Source organism: Tachyglossus aculeatus, chromosome 15, assembly GCF_015852505.1.
Source record: "Tachyglossus aculeatus isolate mTacAcu1 chromosome 15, mTacAcu1.pri, whole genome shotgun sequence".
In the NCBI taxonomy this organism is placed as follows: Eukaryota; Metazoa; Chordata; class Mammalia; order Monotremata; family Tachyglossidae; genus Tachyglossus; species Tachyglossus aculeatus.
Window position 1 is genome coordinate 27,510,938 of NC_052080.1, and position 17,708 is coordinate 27,528,645.

The 17,708-nt window shown below is 50.5% G+C and overlaps 1 protein-coding gene across 5 annotated transcripts; it reads left to right on the forward strand.

Moving 5' to 3' along the window:
• The first annotated feature begins 334 nt into the window (after window positions 1–334).
• PROCR (protein C receptor) lies at window positions 335–16,690 on the forward strand. 5 transcript variants are annotated; one of them, XM_038757238.1, is made up of 6 exons: window positions 337–375; window positions 5,974–6,222; window positions 14,299–14,550; window positions 14,904–15,167; window positions 15,962–16,033; window positions 16,201–16,690. In XM_038757238.1, exons 2-6 carry the CDS (start codon window positions 6,138–6,140, stop codon window positions 16,329–16,331), a joined length of 804 nt encoding a protein of 267 aa, XP_038613166.1. In that variant the 5' UTR covers window positions 337–375; window positions 5,974–6,137; the 3' UTR covers window positions 16,332–16,690. The 5 variants fall into 5 exon arrangements, with proteins under 5 accessions (XP_038613169.1, XP_038613166.1, XP_038613167.1 ...); XM_038757239.1 differs by having other exon boundaries at window positions 341–375; window positions 16,197–16,690; XM_038757240.1 differs by lacking the exons at window positions 337–375; window positions 5,974–6,222 and adding exons at window positions 10,975–10,999; window positions 13,208–13,400.
• The last annotated feature ends 1,018 nt before the right edge of the window (window positions 16,691–17,708 follow it).

Here is a 17,708-nt window from a genome sequence, read left to right on the forward strand (position 1 = left end):
CTGTGTCCAGCTCGATTGCTTGTATCTGCCCCAGTGCTCGGGTCAGTGCTTGGTACATAGTAAGCGCATAACAAATACTATTACTATTGTGATTTTGAAGGGGCATTGATTCCAGGGTTAGTGGTCACAACACAGGGGACAGGACGGCTGCGCAGCAGGAAATGGAGCCAGGAGCTCCTCAAATGCGCTGGCCTGGGCAGCCGCTGTGGTCTTCCCTGCCCTCACTGGCCAGCTGTTTTTCTGTCTCTCGGTCCAGCACCCTGCGCCGGCGAGGATGATGAAGAGGAGGAAGGGCACAGGGGCGGGGAACCACAAGAGTGAGGGAAGGAGAATGGAGGAGACCCACCTGGAGGAGCACGTCCGTGGGCGAGACTGGTAAGCCAGTACGTGCCCGCGTGGCACCATGGGTTGAAAGACTAGGAAGCAGATGTGTTTCCTTGTTAATAATAATAATAATAATAAACAATAATAATTGTGGTATTTGTTAAGCACTTATTGTGTGCCAGGCACTGTGCTAAGCCCTGGGGTTGATACAAGCAAATTCATTCCTTCAATCGTATTTATTGCGAGCGCTTACTGTGTGCAGAGCACTGTACTAAGCGCTTGGGAAGTCCAAGTTGGCAACATATAGAGATGGTCCCTGCCCAACAGTGGGCTCGCAGTCTAGACTGTGCTCCTTTTATTCATTCCCCGCTTCCCAGCCCCTCAGCACGAATCGTCATCATCATCATCATCAATCGTATTTATTGAGCGCTTACTGTGTGCAGGGCACTGTACTAAGCGCTTGGGAAGTACAAGTTGGCAACATATAGAGATGGTCCCTGCCCAACAGTGGGCTCACAGTCTAGACTGTGCTCCTTTTATTCATTCCCCGCTTCCCAGCCCCTCAGCACTAATCTCCAGTGGCTACCAATCAACCTACGCATCAGGCAGAAACTCCTGACTCTTGGCTTCAAGGCTGTCCGTCACCTCGCCCCCTCCTTCCCCTACTGTATTTTACTTGTACATATTTACTATTCTACTTATTTTATTAATGTTTTGTTATCTGCCTCCCCCTTCTAGACTGTAAGCCCGCTGGTGGGTAGGGACCGTCTCTGTATGTTGCCAACTTGTACTTCTCAAGTGCTTAGTCCAGTGCTCTGCACACAGTAAGCGCTCAATAAATACGATTGAATGAATGAATGAATGAATAGAAGGGGGAGACAGAACAAAACAAAACATATTAACAAAATAAAATAGAATAAACATGTACAAATAAAATAGAGTAATAAATACGTACAAACATATATACATGTCAATCAATCAATCGTATTTATTGAGTGCTTACTGTGTGCAGAGCACTGTACTAAGTGCTTGGGAAGTACAAGTTGGCAACATATAGAGACAGTCCCTACCCAACAGTGGGCTCACAGTCTAGAAGGGGGAGACAGAGAACAAAACAAAACATATTAACAAAATAAAATAGAATAAACATGTACAAATAAAATAGAGTAATAAATATGTACAAACATATATACATATCAATCAATCAATCAATCGTATTTATTGAGCGCTTACTGTGTGCAGAGCACTGTACTAAGCGCTTGGGAAGTACAAGTTGGCAACATATAGAGACGGTCCCTACCCAACAGTGGGCTCATAGTCTAGCTCACCTCCTCCAGGAGGCCTTCCCAGACTGAGCCCCTTCCTTCCTCTCCCCCTCGTCTCCCTCTCCAACCCCCCCATCTTACCTCCTTCCCTTCCCCACAGCACCTGTATATATGTCTGTACATATTTATTACTCTATTTATTTATTTATTTTACTTGTACATATCTATTCTATTTATTTTATTTTGTTAGTATGTTTGGTTTTGTTCTCTGTCTCCGCCTTTTAGACTGTGAGCCCACTGTTGGGTAGGGACCGTCTCTACATGTTGCCAGCTTGTACTTCCCAAGCGCTTAGTCCAGTGCTCTGCACACAGTAAGCGCTCAATAAATACGATTGACTGATTAATAAGGTGAGACAACACAGTCCCAAAGCCTTACGGAAGGCCCACCTCCTCCAAAGGGCCTTCCCTGACTAATCCCACCTTTCCTTTTCTTCATCTCCCTTCTGTGTCACCCTGACTTGTTCCCTTTATTTATCCCCCCTCCCAGCACTTCCCTGGAATTTATTTGTTTATATTCATGTCTGTCCCCTCCTCTAGACTGTAGGCCGGGGATGTTTCTGTTCTATTGAGAAGTGGCCTTGTCTGCCACTTGTCTGCTGTGTGATCTTAATCAATCAATCAATCAATCGTATTTATTGAGCGCTTACTGTGTGCAGAGCACTATACTAAGCGCTTGGGAAGTACAAGTTGGCAACATATAGAGATGGTCCCTACCCAGTAGTGGGCTCAGTCTAGAAACCTAACTTCTCTAACTTCTTCTTCCCAACTTGTACTTCCCAAGCGCTTAGTACAGTGCTCTGCACACAGTAAGCGCTCAATAAATACAATTGATGATGATGATGATGATGACAGAAGAAGTATTCCTCCCCTCCCCATCGCCCTGACCCCCTCCCTCTGGTCTATCCCCCTCCTTGCCCCACAGCACTTGTGTATATATGTACATATTTATTATTCTATTCTTTTGTAACGATGTGTATATATCTATAAATCTATATCTTTATATTGATGCTATTGATGCCTACTTATTTTATTTTGTTTTGTTGTCTATTTCCCCTCTTCTAGACTGCGAGCCCATTGCTGGGTGGGAATTGTTTCTATTTGTTGCTGAATTATCCTTTCAAGCGCTTAGTACAGTGCTCTGCACACAGTAAGCGCACAATAAATACGATCGGTTGATTAATTGGGCCTCAGCTACCTTATCTGTAGAATGGGAATGTAGACTGTGAGGTCTCCGTGGGACAGGGACTGTATCTGACTCGATTATCTTGTATCTATCCCACTGCTTAGTACAGTGCCTGGCACATAGTAAGCGCTTATCAAATACCATAATTATTGTTATTATTATTACTGGTAGTGTACTGTATTCTCCCAAGCGCTTAATGTAGTGCTCTGCAAACAGTAAGTGCTTATCATCATCAATCGTCATCAATCGTATTTATTGAGCGCTTACTATGTGCAGAGCACTGTACTAAGCGCCTGGGAAGTACAAATTGGCAACAGTCCCTACCCAACAGTGGGATCACAGTCTAAAAGGGGAAGACAGAGAACAAAACCAAACATACTAACAAAATAAAATAAATAGAATAGATATGTACAAGTAAAATAAATAAATAAATAGAATAATAAATATGTACAAACATATATACATATCAAATACCATTATCAAATACCATAATTATTGTTATTATTATTACTGGTAGTGTACTGTATTCTCCCAAGCGCTTAATGTAGTGCTCTGCAAACAATAAGTGCTCAATAACTATGACTGTGATTGATTGACCTGTATATATATATATATATATATATATGTTTGTACATATTTATTACCCTATTTATTTTACTTGTACGTATCTATTCTATTTATTTTATTTTGTTAGTATGTTTGGTTTTGTTCTCTGTCTCCCCCTTTTAGACTGTGAGCCCACTGTTGGGTAGGGACCGTCTCTATATGTTGCCAACTTGTACTTCCCAAGCGCTTAGTCCAGTGCTCTGCACACAGTAAGCGTTCAATAAATACTATTGATTGATTGATTGATTGATTAATTGATCTCGTCTCTTCACCCTGCCCCAGCCCCCTCCTCTCCATCCATATTCTGTGCCTGGGTAACTTCATTTCCATGGAGTGCATATCTATTCTATTTATTTTATTTTGTTAGGATGTTTAGTTTTGTTCTCTGTCTCCCCCTTTTAGACTGTGAGCCCACTGTTGGGTAGGGACCGTCTCTAGATGGTGCCAATTTGTACTTCCCAAGCGCTTAGTACAGTGCTCTGCACACAGTAAGCGCTCAATAAATACGATTGATGATGATGATGGAGTGATGGTGGAGGTGTTGGTAATGGTATTTCTTAGACGCTTACTGTGTGCTGAGCACTGGGCAGTCACAGGACAGGGAAGGTCTGAAGATTTTCCCTCTCCCACCGCCTCCCCACTATCCCGCTCGGGAAACCGCCGGGAATGCGGGTGGTGGGAATGAGCCGAAGTAGAAGCGCCCGGGAGCGGATCAGTTCCTTTCACGGCCTCCCTGCTCCTTTGGCCCTGGAGATTGGGACCCCCCTGCCTCCTGCTGCACCCAAACCCAGGGACCAATTTGTACTTCCCAAGCGCTTAGTACAGTGCTCTGCACATAGTAAGCGCTCAATAAATACGATTGATGATGATGATGATGGCCCGAGGCCCAGGGGCCGTGAGAACGGGCAAGGATGGCAGTAGAGGGGGAGAGGATGGAGGGAAGGAGGGAGAGGGCCCTTCCCGCCGCCTGCCCGTCCCCTAACCTGCAGATCTCACAGTTTGGGGAGAGGAGCATCATCATCATCATCATCAATTGTATTTATTGAGCGCTTACTGTGTGCAGAGCACTGTACTGAGCGCTTGGGAAGTACAAATTGGCAACATCTAGAGACAGTCCCTACCCAACAGTGGGCTCACAGTCTAAAATGGGGAGACAAAACCAAACATACTAACAAAATAAAATAAATAGAATAGATAGAGATAGAGAAGCAGCGTGGCTCAGTGGAAAGAGCACGGGCTTTGGAGTCCGAGGTCATGGGTTCGAATTCCAGCTCCATCACATGTCTGCTGTGTGACCTTGGGCAAGTCACTTAACTTCTCTGAGCCTCAGTTACCTCATCTGTAAAATGGGGATTAAGACCGTGAGCCCCACATGGGACAACCTGATCACTTTGTATCCCCCCAGCACTTAGAACAGTGCTTTGCACATAGTAAGTGCTTAACAAATGCCCACATTATTATTATATGTACAAGTAAAATAAATAAATAAATAAATAGAGCAATAAATCTGTACAAACATATATACATATATACAGGTGCTGTGGGGAAGGGAAGGAGGTAAGATGGGGGGGATGGAGAGGGGGACGAGGGGGAGGAGGAGCAGGGAGCTCACACTCGGCCCCCTGGAGGCCCAAGGGCTGACTCGGTTACCACCAGTGCCATCCCTCCTGCCCTCCCCCAGGTATGGACAAGGAGGCCTCTTCCAGGACGTGGCTCCGTGGAAAGAGCCCGGGCTTTGGAGTCAGAGGTCGTGGGTTCGAATCCCGGCTCCGCCGCATGTCTGCTGTGTGACCTTGGGCAAGTCACTTCACCTCTCAGAGCCTCGGTTACCTCATCTGTAAAATGGGGATGAAGACCGTGAGCCCCGGGCGGGACAACCTGATCACCTTGTATCCCCCCAGCGCTTAGAACAGCGCTTTGCACGTAGTAAGCGCTTAGCGAATGTTAGAGAAGCAGCGTGGCTCAGTGGAAAGAGCCCGGGCTCTGGAGTCAGAGGTCATGGGTTCAAATCCCGACTCCGTCAATTGCCAGGAATGTTAGAGAAGCAGCGTGGCTCAGTGAAAAGAGCCCGGGCTCTGGAGTCAGAGGTCATGGGTTCAAATCCCGACTCCGTCAATTGCCAGCTGTGTGACCTTGGGCGAGTCACTTCGCTTCTCTGTGCCTCAGTTACCTCATCTGTAAAATGGGGATGAAGGCTGTGAGCCCCCCATGGGACAACCTGATCACCTTGTAACCTCCCCAGCGCTTAGAACAGTGCTTTGCACATAGTAAGCGCTTAATAAATGCCATTATTATTATTCTCTAGGAAGTCTGGGCCTGAGGGAGGGGGGGCACAGAGGCCTCCTCCAGGGCAGCCGGTGTGCCTGAGCCTAGACGGGAAGATTTGGCGGGAAGGAGAAAGGGGAGGACTGGGGCGGGGAGAACTGGTCACTGGGTGGGAAATGAGGTAAAGTTAGACTAGCAGTCCCCACCCTCCCTCTGCCTTTTCCTCCCCTTTCTGTGATCTGGCCTCTCCTCCTTCCTGCCCCTCCACAGCCCCGCTCCCACTCTGGGACAACAAGCCACTCTGTCCTGTGTCGGGCCCCGCTGCTGCCATCCAAGGCCCCGAGCGCATCGTCACCCACAAATCCGGACCGTTGGCCACTACCGCCTGCCCGCTGACCCCTAGACGTGACCCCCTCCTCTCTGGCCCGGTGGCTATGCTGTATCTTCCCCTCCGCCTGCCCCCAGTCCTCCTCGCCCTCCTCCTTGGCTGGGCCCTCTGCAGCCAGGAACCCAGAGCAGGTAAGTGGGGGTTCCCCCTGAACCCCTGCAATTCCCAGATCCCTGTTTGGAGAAGAGCTTGGAGGAGGGAGAATTGCCTTGCCCTGTTCTGCCTGACTGGCTTAGCCTCCTCTCTAGGGGGGTAGGGACCCCAGCCTCAGCTCAGTGGGTGGCTCTTGGGGTGGAGGGGTAAGAGGGTGGGATGAGAGACCCTAAATAGTGAGGGGGTTGGGATGGGGGGGTTCTGTGTGGGCAAAGGGGTGGGATTGGGGACGTCCTTGGGTTGCAGGGAGGGAGGACTGACTTTTGCCTCTTTACTAGTCCTCTTCCTTGGCCCCTCCCCGACCCGTGGTGAGTAAAGGCGGCCGCTGCGGTGGTCCGTCGCGGTTGACCAGGGAAGGCATCTCCTCCCCTGCCAGGCCACAGCGAGTGTGGGGCAGAGGATCGGAGGGAGGAATGAGAGGGTCAGGGATGGCCAGCACATGGCCGACGGCTAGCTGGATCGGATTCCCTCAGACCTCCAGCTGGGCACTAGCGGGCTGCCCACTGGCACCTCTGCCCCACGCCCCGTTCTCAGAATCCACAGCCACCATAACCTCTGCCCCTCTGCTTCTCTGCTCCCTCTCCCTCTCTGCCCCTTCTCTTCTCCCTCTCTATCCCAATCCTTCTGCCCCTCAGCTCCCGCTCCTCTGCCCTCCTCGCCCTCCCGCTTCTTTGCTTCCTGCTCTTCTGCCCCCCTGCTCGTCTGCTTCGCTGCCCTCCGGCCCCTGCTTCTCTGCCCACCGCCCCGCGCTCCTCTTCCCACCTTCCAGGGAAAAAACAGAAGTTTTACACTGACACCTATTCACTCATACAGACCCAAAGCCTCAAACCAAACTGACCCACAGTGTCTCAGACACAACCCCCACACTGAAACACATTCACTGACCCGGACACCCGCCCCGCACACTCACTGACCCACGGTGACACTCACACATACTCACTGAGCCCTCCTTTCCTCTTTCTCCCACTCCCTTCTGCGTCACCCTGACTTTCTCCCTTTATTCATCCCCCATCCCAGCCTCACAGCCCTTTTTTGTACGTCTGTAATTTATTTATATTAATGTCTGTCTCCCCCTCTAGTGCATAAGCTCCCTGTGGGCAGGGAATGTGCCTGTTTATTTTGAACTGTACTCTTCGAAGCGCTTAGTACAGTGTTGTGCATACAGTAAGAACTCAGTGATGTGCATCTAGCTTTACTTCTATTTATTCTGACGACTTGACACCTGTCCACATGTTTTGTTTTGTTGTTTGTCTCCCCCTTCTAGACTGTGAGCCCGTTGTTAGGTAGGGACCGTCTCTATATGTTGCCAACTTGGACTTCCCAAGCGCTTAGTCCGGCGCTCTGCACACAGTAAGCACTCAATAAATATGACTGACTGAATGAATGAATGAATGAAATATGATTGACTGACAGACTCACTAAACCACACAAACATTGAGCCACACAAACAATCCAAGAGATACACACACACATATGCACCCCACTGACCTAGAAATGCAGACACACACACTGCAGTCACTGACCCACTGATAAACACACACATATTAGTGGTCATGGTAGTAGTAGCAGCGTGGATTAGTGGAAAGATCCTGCGTTTGGGAGTCAGAGGTCACGGGTTCTAATCCTGACTCCGCCGCTTGTCGACTGTGTGACCTGGGCAAGCCACTTAACTTCTCTGGGCCTCCGTTACCCCGTCTGTAAAATGGGGATTAAGACTGTGAGCCGCACAGGGGACAACCCGATTACCTTATTATTCACTCATTCATTCATTCAATTGTATTTATTCATTCATTCAATCATATTTATTGAGCGCTTACTGTGTGCAGAGCACTGTACTAAGCGCTTGCGAAGTACAAGTTGGCAACATATAGAGACGGTCCCTACCCAAAAGTGGGCTCATACCCCAGCGCATAGAACAGTGCTTGGCACAGAGTAGGCGCTTAACAAGTACCATCTTCTAGACTGTGAGACCTCTGTTCGGTAGGGACCATCTCTATATGTTGCCAACTTGTACTTCCCAAGCGCTTAGTACAGTGCTCTGCACACAGTAAGCGCTCAATAAATACAATTGAATGAATGAATTTATTAGTAGTAGTAGTATCTAATGCCTCCTGTGCGCAAAACACTATTCCAAAGGGCCGGGGAAACGAGTCAACAGATGAGATGTAGACAAGGTCCATGAGGGGCTGCCAATCTACATGTTGCCAGCTTGTACTTCTCAAGCGCTTAGTACAGTGCTCTGCACACAGTAAGCGCTCAATAAATACGATTGAATGAGTGAATGAATCCACGAGGAAGGAGCCGGCTGGGGCGAAGTGGTTGGCTATTTATTACTCTATTTATTTTATTTGTACATATTTATTCTACTTATTTTATTTTGTTAATATGTTTGGTTTTGTTCTCTGTCTCCCCCTTCTAGACTGTGAGCCCGCTTTTGGGTAGGGACCGTCTCCATATGTTGCCAACTTGGACTTCCCAAGCGCTTAGTACAGTGCTCTGCACTCAGTAAGCGCTCAGTAAATATGACTGAATGAGTGAATGAATCTACGAGAAAGGAGCCGGCTGGGGAGAAGTGGTTGGCTATTTATTACTCTTTATTTATTTATTTTATTTGTAGATATTTATTCTATTTATTTTATTTTGTTAATATGTTTTGTTTTGTTGTCTGTCTCCCCTTCTAGACTGTGAGCCCACTGTTGGGTAGGGACCGTCTCTATATGTTGCCAACTTCTACTTCCCAAGCGCTTAGTCCAGTGCTCTGCACACAGTAAGCGCTCAATAAATACGATTGAATGAATGAATGTTGCCACCTTGTACTTCCCAAGTGCTTTATTGGTACAGTGCTCTGCACACAGTAAGCGCTTAATAAATACGATTGAATGAATGAATAAATGGCTGCAAGTCTTTAAGGAGAAGCAGCATGGCTCAGTGGAGAGAGCACGGGGCTTTGGAGTCGGAGGTCATGGGTTCTAATCCCGGGTCCGCCACTTGTCAGCTGTGTGACTTTGAGCAACTCACTTCACTTCTCTGGACCTCAGTTACCTCATCTGGAAAATGGGGATGAAGACTGTGAGCCCCATGTGGGACAACCTGATCGCCTTGTATCCCCCCAGCTTTGCATGTAGTAAGCGCTTAATAATAATAATAATAGTGGCATTTATTAAGCGCTTACTATGTGCAACTTGTACTTCCCAAGCACTTAGTACAGTGCTCTGCACACAGTAAGTACTCAATAAATACGATTGATTGATTGATTGATGTGCAAAGCACTGTTCTAAACGCTGGGGAGGTTACAAGGTGATCAGGTTGTCCCACCAGGGGGCTCGCAGTCTTAACCCCCATTCTCCAGATGAGGTCACTGAGGCCCAGACAAGTGAAGTGACTTGCCCAAAGTCACCCAGCTGACAATTGGTGGAGCCGGGATTGGACCCCATGACCTCTGACTCCAAAGCCCGGGCTCTATCCACTGAGCCACGCTGCTTCCCCAGTCAATCAATCGTATTTATTGAGCGTTTACTGTGTGCAGAGCACTGTACTACGCGCTTGGGAAGTACAACCTGGCAACATACAGAGACAGTCCCTACCCAACAGTGGGCACAACAAACACCATCATTATTGTTATTATTATTTAAGGAAATTTGAGACTAAAGAATAAAGGCCCTACTGAGAGCTCACCTCCTCCAGGAGGCCTTCCCAGACTGAGCCCCTTCCTTCCTCTCCCCCTCGTCCCCCTCTCCATCCCCCCCATCTTCCCTCCTTCCCTTCCCCACAGCACCTGTATATATGTTTGTACATATTTATTACTCTATTCTACTTGTACCTATCTATTCTATTCATTTTATTTTGTTAGTATGTTTGGTTTTGTTCTCTGTCTCCCCCTTTTAGACTGGGAGCCCACCGTTGGGTAGGGACCGTCTCTCTATGTTGCCAACTTGGACTTCCCAAGCGCTTAGTCCAGTGCTCTGCACACAGTCAGCGCTCAATCAATACGATTGATGATGATGTTGGGTAGGGACTGTCTCTGTGTTGCCAACTTGTACTTCCCAAGCGCTTAGTACAGTGCTCTGCACACAGTAAGCGCTCAATAAATACGATTGATGATGATGTTGGGTAGGGACTGTTTCTATGTGTTGCCAACTTGGACTTCCCAAGCGCTTAGTCCAGTGCTCAGCACACAGTAAGCGCTCAATAAATACGATTGATTGATTGATGGAGAGTCTCTCTCCCTCTCCCTCCCTCCCTCCGTCCACTTCATTCTTTCCTTGCTGTGGATCAGGGGAGAGAAAACAGGCCGTTCCCTTCCTTCCTCCCCTTTCCCACCCCCAGCCTGTTTCCGGCTGTGCGGGAAACCCACCCCTGGGGCCCCGCCCACGCAGGCCACGCCCACCGCCCTTCTCACGACACGCCCCTAGGGGCACCCTCGGGCTCACGCCCACGGAGGCCACGCCCACCGGACCCTCAAGCCACGCCCCTAAGGGGGCTCTCGGGGACACGCCCACGGGCTCCTTAAGCCACGCCCCATAGGGGGGCACGCCCGCGCGGGCCACGCCCACCGACCTCCCCAAGCCACGCCCCCTAGGGGGGACAGCTCGTGCACCATCTGGCCCCGCCCCCCGACGCACGCACGCAATACGTCATCACGTCGGTCCTCTCTTGCTCCGGCGTCCCGCCCCGTTGCTTAGAGACGGGAGGGGGCGGTGTCCCGAAGACCCTGAGCCCCCTCCGAAATCGTCCGTTCGTGTCCATGTATATATGGTTGTACATATTTATTACTCTATTTATTTATTTATTTTACTTGTACATTTCTATGCTACTTATTTTATTTTGTTGGTATGTTTGGTTCTGTTCTCTGTCTCCCCCTTTTAGACTGTGAGCCCACTGTTGGGTAGGGACTGTCTCTATGTGATGCCAATTTGTACTTCCCAAGCGCTTAGTACAGTGCTCTGCACATAGTAAGCGCTCAATAAATACGATTGATTGATTGATTGATTAATAATCATACTCATAAATAATAATAATAATAATGGCATTTGTTAAGCGCTTACTGTGTGCAAAGCACCGTTCTAAGCGCTAGGGAGGATACAAGGTGGTCAGGTTGTCCCACGGGGTCTCTCCATCCCCCCATCTTACCTCCTTCCCTACCCCACCTGTATATATGTATATATGCGTGTACATATTTATTACTCTATTTTACTTGTACATATCTATTCTATTTATTTTATTTTGTTAGTATGTTTGGTTTTGTTCTCTGTGTCCCCCTTTTAGACTGTGAGCCCACTGTTGGGTAGGGACTGTCTCTATATGTTGCCAACTTGTACTTCCCAAGCGCTTAGTACAGTGCTCTGCACACAGTAAGCGCTCAGTAAATACGATTGATGATGATGATGATGATAATAATAATAATAATGATGGCATTTATTAAGCGCTTACTATGTGCAAAGCACTGTTCTAAGCGCTGGGGTAGCTACAAGGTAATCAAGTTGTCGTCCCACGTGGGGCTCATAAACTTAATCTTCTAGACTGTGAGCCCACTGTTGGGTAGGGACTGTCTCTGTATGTTGCCAGCTTGTACTTCCCAAGCGCTTAGTACAGTGCTCTCGTGACTCAGTGGAAAGAGCCCACACTTTGGAGTCAGAGGTCATGGGTTCAAATCCCGGCTCCACCTCTTCCTTCCTCTCCCCCTCATCCCCCTCTCCATCCCCCCATCTTACCTCCTTCCCTTCCCCACAGCACCTGTATATATGTATATATGTTTGTACATATTTATTACTCTATTTATTTATTTATTTATTTTACTTGTACATATCTATTCTATTTATTTTATTTTGTTAGTATGTTTGGTTTTGTTCTCTGTCTCCCCCTTCTAGACTGTGAGCCCACTGTTGGGTAGGGACTGTCTCTATATGTTGCCAACTTGGACTTCCCAAGCGCTTAGTACAGTGCTCTGCACACAGTAAGCGCTCAATAAATATGATTGATTGATTGATTGATTGTTCTAAGCGCTAGGGAGGATACAAGGTGATCAGGTTGTCCCACGGGGGGTTCACAGTTTTAATCCCGTGACTCAGTGGAAAGAACCCGGACTTTGGAGTCAGAGGTCATGGGTTCAAATCCCTGCTCCACCTCTAGTCAGCTGTGAGACTTTGGGTAAGTCACTTAACTTCTCTGGGCCTCAGTTCCCTAATCTGTAAAATGGGGATTAAGACTGTGAGCCCCCTGTGGGACAACTGATCACCTTGTAACCTCCCCAGTGCTTAGAACAGTGCTTTGCACATAGTAAGCGCTTAATAAATGCCATTATTATTATTATTATTTATGAAGCACTTATTGTGGGTAGAACACTGTATTCTGTACACTGTATAGAGAAGCAGCATGGCTCAATGGAAAGAGCACGGGTTTGGGAGTCAGAGGTCATGGGTTCTAATCCCGACTCCACCACTTGTCAGCTGTGTGACTTTGAGTAAGTCACTTCAATCAATCAATCAATCGTATTTATTGAGCACTTACTGTGTGCAGAGCACTGTACTAAGCGCTTGGGAAGTACAAGCTGGCAACATATAGAGACAGTCCCTACCCAACAGTGGGCTCACAGTCTAGAAGGGGGAAACAGAGAACAAAACCAAACATACTAATAAAATAAATAGAATAGATAGGTACAAGTAAAATAAATAAATAAATAGAGTAATAAATATGTACAAACATATATACATATATACAGGTGCTGTGGGGAAGGGAAGGAGGTAAGATGCTTCACTTCTCTGGGCCTCAATTCCCTAATCTGTCAAATGGAGATTAAGACTGTGAGCCCCACTTGGCACAACCTGGTTTACCTTATAACCCCTCCAGCTCTTAGAACAGTGCTTGGCACACGGTAAGCGCTTAACAAATGCCACAATTATTATTAGTAAGTGCTTGGAAGAGTACAATATGACAGAGTTGGTAGACTTGTTTTTTGCCCACCAGGAGCTTACGGTCTAGAGGGGGAGACACACAGTAAAATAAATCATGGCTAGGGACACAAGTGCCGTGAGGCTGTGGGTCCGGTGACTAAAGAGTGAAAATATAAAGAAGAACCAGGAGAGGACAATGGCAGTGAAGGCAAGGTTAGATAACGTCCCAGGAGACGGGAAAGTCAGCTCCGACCGACTGATTCTGGGTAAGTACTGGATGAGGGTGGGTCGACAGCGCCGTCTGTCCAGTGCTGGGGAGCCCGGGAGAGGGTGGGTCAGCCTTGAGGCGACCCTGGTGAGGGCTCAAATGGGAGTTTTATTCTTCTCCAACCATTCTGTGGGTTTGGCTCATAGGAACCATCATTGAATCTTCCCCTGAGTCTCCTGAAATATTCCACGTGCCCTACACGTGGATGAGGGGTTGAAAGAGAAAGAGAGAGAGAGTGTTTGCATGTGTGGCGAGGGGGCAAGGGAGTAGGGAATCTCCAGTATGGATAGAAACTCAGGTTTGGTCCAGAGCTCCCAAGCTCCAGTGAGGCCATTCCACAGTTCAGTCTAAGTGGACCAGACCAAGCCACAAAGCCAGGCAAGGTCTCCCAAGCCCTTAGTACAGTGCTCTGCACACAGTAAGCACTCAGTAAATACCATTGATGATGATGATAATGATGGAGGCGGACAGTCGGTTTGATACGAGTGGGTCCTTTTGCTTCTGGTCTCTCCCATGCGGCTGTCCATATATCGGGGTCTACCCGCCTTCACCATCAGATTGATGGCTAGGTGAGCCCGAGGACTGTTTTCTTCTTTCTCTCTAACCTTCTTCACATTATTCTACAGCTCTTCAGCCCTCGGGGCCGACTGATGGGCAGGCCGAATCCAATTTCCCTTTCCTGCTCCTGAATTCTCCCCATTTGATCACCGCTGTACGGCATCAGACTCCCGGATCCAACCCCGACCCGTTCCGGCCCCCATTTTTCCGCAGATGAGCCCAGCTCCCCATCGCCGGACGTCAAGCCCGACCCCCGCCTCCTCGGGTCTAGCCCCAGCTCTGGCTCCTCGCCTAACCCTCCCCTCTCAGATCTGGCCTTTAATCTCCTCACTACCCAGGGCCTCATCGCTTTGCCATGCTCCACGTGTCCCATTTCCCAAATGCGAGCCTGGTGCAATTCTGGGGCAACGCCACGCTTGGGGACACGGTCACTCACGAGATGGAGAAGGGCGGATCCCCTCCCACCATCCGGCAGCTGGAGTTCCCGGAGCCACCTGAGGTCTGGGCTGAGACCCTCAAGGGCCTGAAAGCCTATCTGGAGGACTTCAAGAATGTGGTGGTGCTCATCAACCACGAGAGAGGCCTGTCCTGTGAGTCCGAGGGTGGGGAGTCTGCACCGAGGGGAGAGGTGGTCGGGGTGGGGGGCAAGGGGCAGTCAGGTCTGCAGGGGTGGGGAAGAAGGGAGGGCCAGGGGCCGCAGGGGGACAGAGGAGAAACGGCCAGGGCCGCAGGGAGGGGACAGGCGCGATCGGGTGCGGCTAGAAGTGTACGGAGGTCGGTGGGGGAAGAGCAGGGATGCCTGAGCAGGGGGTCCCAGACCTTCACCTCAGGGCTGCCAGCAGGCCAGAGCAGAAGGTGGCCGCACGAGGAATCCTTGCGGGGGCCCTGGGTGCCCGCCGGCCCCTGGCTGGGACCACCCTAACCACTGGCCCTCTCGCCCCAGTCCCGTTGACGCTGACCTCCTCCCTGGGCTGCGAGCTGCCGGGCAAGGGCTCTGCGGCCCACACCTTCTATGAGGTGTCCCTGAACGCAAGCGTCTCTTTCCACTTCTGGCCATCCCCGGCCCTCTGGACCAGCGAGTGGCGGGGGGACCTGGCCGCCTTCACCCTGAAACAGCTCAACAGGTACAACCGAACTCGGTACGAACTGCAGCACTTCCTCCAGGTCACCTGCGTCAACTACTTGAAGAGGAAAGTGCCCAGTTTTGGTAGGCTCTGGGGAAGGATCCCCAATCTGGGGCTGGGGTTGGAGCCCGGCAGGACCAGTCGGCACGGGGCGGGGCGGGCCAGAGGGGAGGAAGGGAGGATTTTCCTGATCCAGCCGGACCGGGCGGGAGGAAGGGGCCTGACCCGGCTGGGTCAGACTCGGGGCTGGCCAATTCTCATCCTGGCCGATGGGCTCGTCCCCCCCTTTCCCCGGCCCACATCTGAGGATCTGAGCCCTGAGCCCGGGCGATCAATCAATTAATGGTATTTATTGAGCGCTTACTGTGTGCAGAGCACTGTACTAACCCTTTAGAGTTTACAGTATAACAGAGTCGGTAGACACATTCTTTGCCCACAAGGAGCTTGCAAGCTAGAGGGGGAGACCAACATTGATTTAAATAATTCAGTTACGGGTGTGAACATGAGTGTTGTGGGACTGAATACGAGATGAATAAGGAGTGCAAATTTGAGAGTGAGGGAAGGCTGCCTCGCCCACGTCTTCTCTCCCCCGGACCGACCCCCGCATCCCTCTGCTCCAGCTGGACCCTTCTCTCCCTGCCTCCACCCCCAACCAGCTGACTCCCAGACTGCCTCCCTCAGATTGGGCCTCACCGCCCCCCGCCGCCCCCGAGAACCTGCAACCATCCGACTCCCAAACTACCTCCCTCAGCTTCAGCTTCCCCTCCCACCTACTTTGGTGTGATTCCCAGACCAGCTCCTTCAGCATTGGGTTCCCCCTCCGACCATCTGACCCCCCAGACTGCCTCCCTCAGCCTTGGCTTCCCTCCCTCAACAGCCCCTGAACAACTGATTTCCAGACCGCCTCCCTCCGCCTCTGAACAACTCATTCCCAGCCTGCATCCTTCAGGTTTGGCCTCCCCCATCCCCACTTCCTCCTTCAGGTTTGGGCTCCCCAAGATGGTCTCCTCTGGGCTGGCCCTGTTGCCTCGCCTTCCCCAGACTTACTTGTTCTCTTTCTCTCTCTCTCTCTCTCTCTTTCTTCCCCTGGACCCCCCCGCCATGCTATATAGATAGGCAGGTTGCACGTTCCGTTAGGCCGCTGGTCATGGGCATCATCGTGGGTATCTTCACTATCTCCGGCGTGGCCGTGGGAATCTTCTTGTGCACCGGAGGAGGAAGGAGGAGTTAGGCCCCTCTACCCCTGAGCTCACTCCTCACCCCTGCCCGGGCCAGGGCAGATCGGGTGAGCCAAGGGATCCCCTCCCTGCTCACAAAATCACCTTCTATGCGTTCAGAGGCCCAGGCAGGGTTTGGGCTGGGAATTGTCCCTTCTAGCCAGGAGGCCCCACTTCCCCTCGGCCCCGGGCTCTGAGCAGTAGCAGCAGCAGCAGCAGCAGCAGCAATAGAGGCGGCTTCACCAAGCCCCCGTCATTACCACCGCAGTCGCAGGCCCAGGCATCACTGTCCAGCACCGGAATTCCCACCCCTCCTAGGGTTCAAGGCGTCTCTTGCCAGTGCCGGTAAAGGCCTGGGCAGGAGGAGGAGCTGTTAAAATAAATGGAGAGACTTGCACTGTGCATCTGTTGCCGTGTCTGCGCCGGGAAAGGGAGGTGTGGTGGATGGGGAGAGAGCACCTCCCCAACTTGCCCTTCTCGTGTACACTCTCTGCTTCCAAAGAAAACCAGCGGTCTGACCACTGGTGCGTTCAGGAGTCGGTGCGGCCTGGGATTCTGACTCGGACAGTAGCGGCGGGATGCTTCCGGGTCAGGGTGCCTGCTGCCCTCCTCGTCAGCTCTTCTCCTGTGCGGGGAACGCCCATCAGACGCGGCCTCTAACCCATGATGGCTCGCTCGTTCTTGAATGTATCCAGACCCTCTGGTACTGACACAGTTCCTGCCTCGTGATTTCCTATGGTGCCAAATTCCATATATTTGCCACCTGTTGTGTAAGAAATATTTCCTTTTGTTTGTTTTGCATCTACCACCTTTACATTTTAATTGGGTGGGGGGAGCAGTGGGGGAGAGGTGGGAGCCCCCAGCCCCAGAGGTACTGCAGCAGGGCCTGTCACCTGGCCTGTGGCCACTGCTACACTTGGACCACGCATCTCTCGTGCTGCCTTGCCACCTTCTTTGGTTTATGTTTCACTGCTGCTCCCTCACCCCTACTTCTCACGTCTTGAACGGAGAAAGATTCCTTCAGGGAAGCAGACACACCTCCCTAGATGACGCTTTCCGAAAGGGGAAAATTCCATGACTGGTTAGCATCAGCAAGGGGGAGTCAAAGCTGCACTGTCCCTTAGAGTACCCTCCCCTCAAATCACGTCCACCTACCTCTCCGCTCTTACCTTTTGTTGTACGTCCATGGAGGGTTGGGCGGGAGCCTCCGTCCTCTGTCCTTGGAAGGGTGGTGGGAGCGTCCATTCTCTGCCCGTAGAGGGGAGGTAGGAGCCTTTGTCCGCTATCCGAGGAGGCGTGGTGGGAGCCTTCGTCCTCTGTCTGATGGAGGATTGGTGGGAGCCTCTGTCTTCTGTCCATGGAGGAGCGGTGGGAGCCTCTGTCTTCTGTCCACGGAGGAGTAGTGAG

Coding starts and splice junctions, on each gene's coding strand:
- PROCR (XM_038757238.1), top strand. CDS start 6,138: ATGCTGTATCTTCCCCTCCGCCTGCCCCCAGTCCTCCTCGCCCTCCTC. Junction 14,551..14,903: donor CCACGAGAGAGGCCTGTCCT/GTGAGTCCGAGG, acceptor CTCTCGCCCCAG/TCCCGTTGACGCTGACCTCC. Junction 16,034..16,200: donor TCCCAGCCTGCATCCTTCAG/GTTTGGCCTCCC, acceptor CTATATAGATAG/GCAGGTTGCACGTTCCGTTA.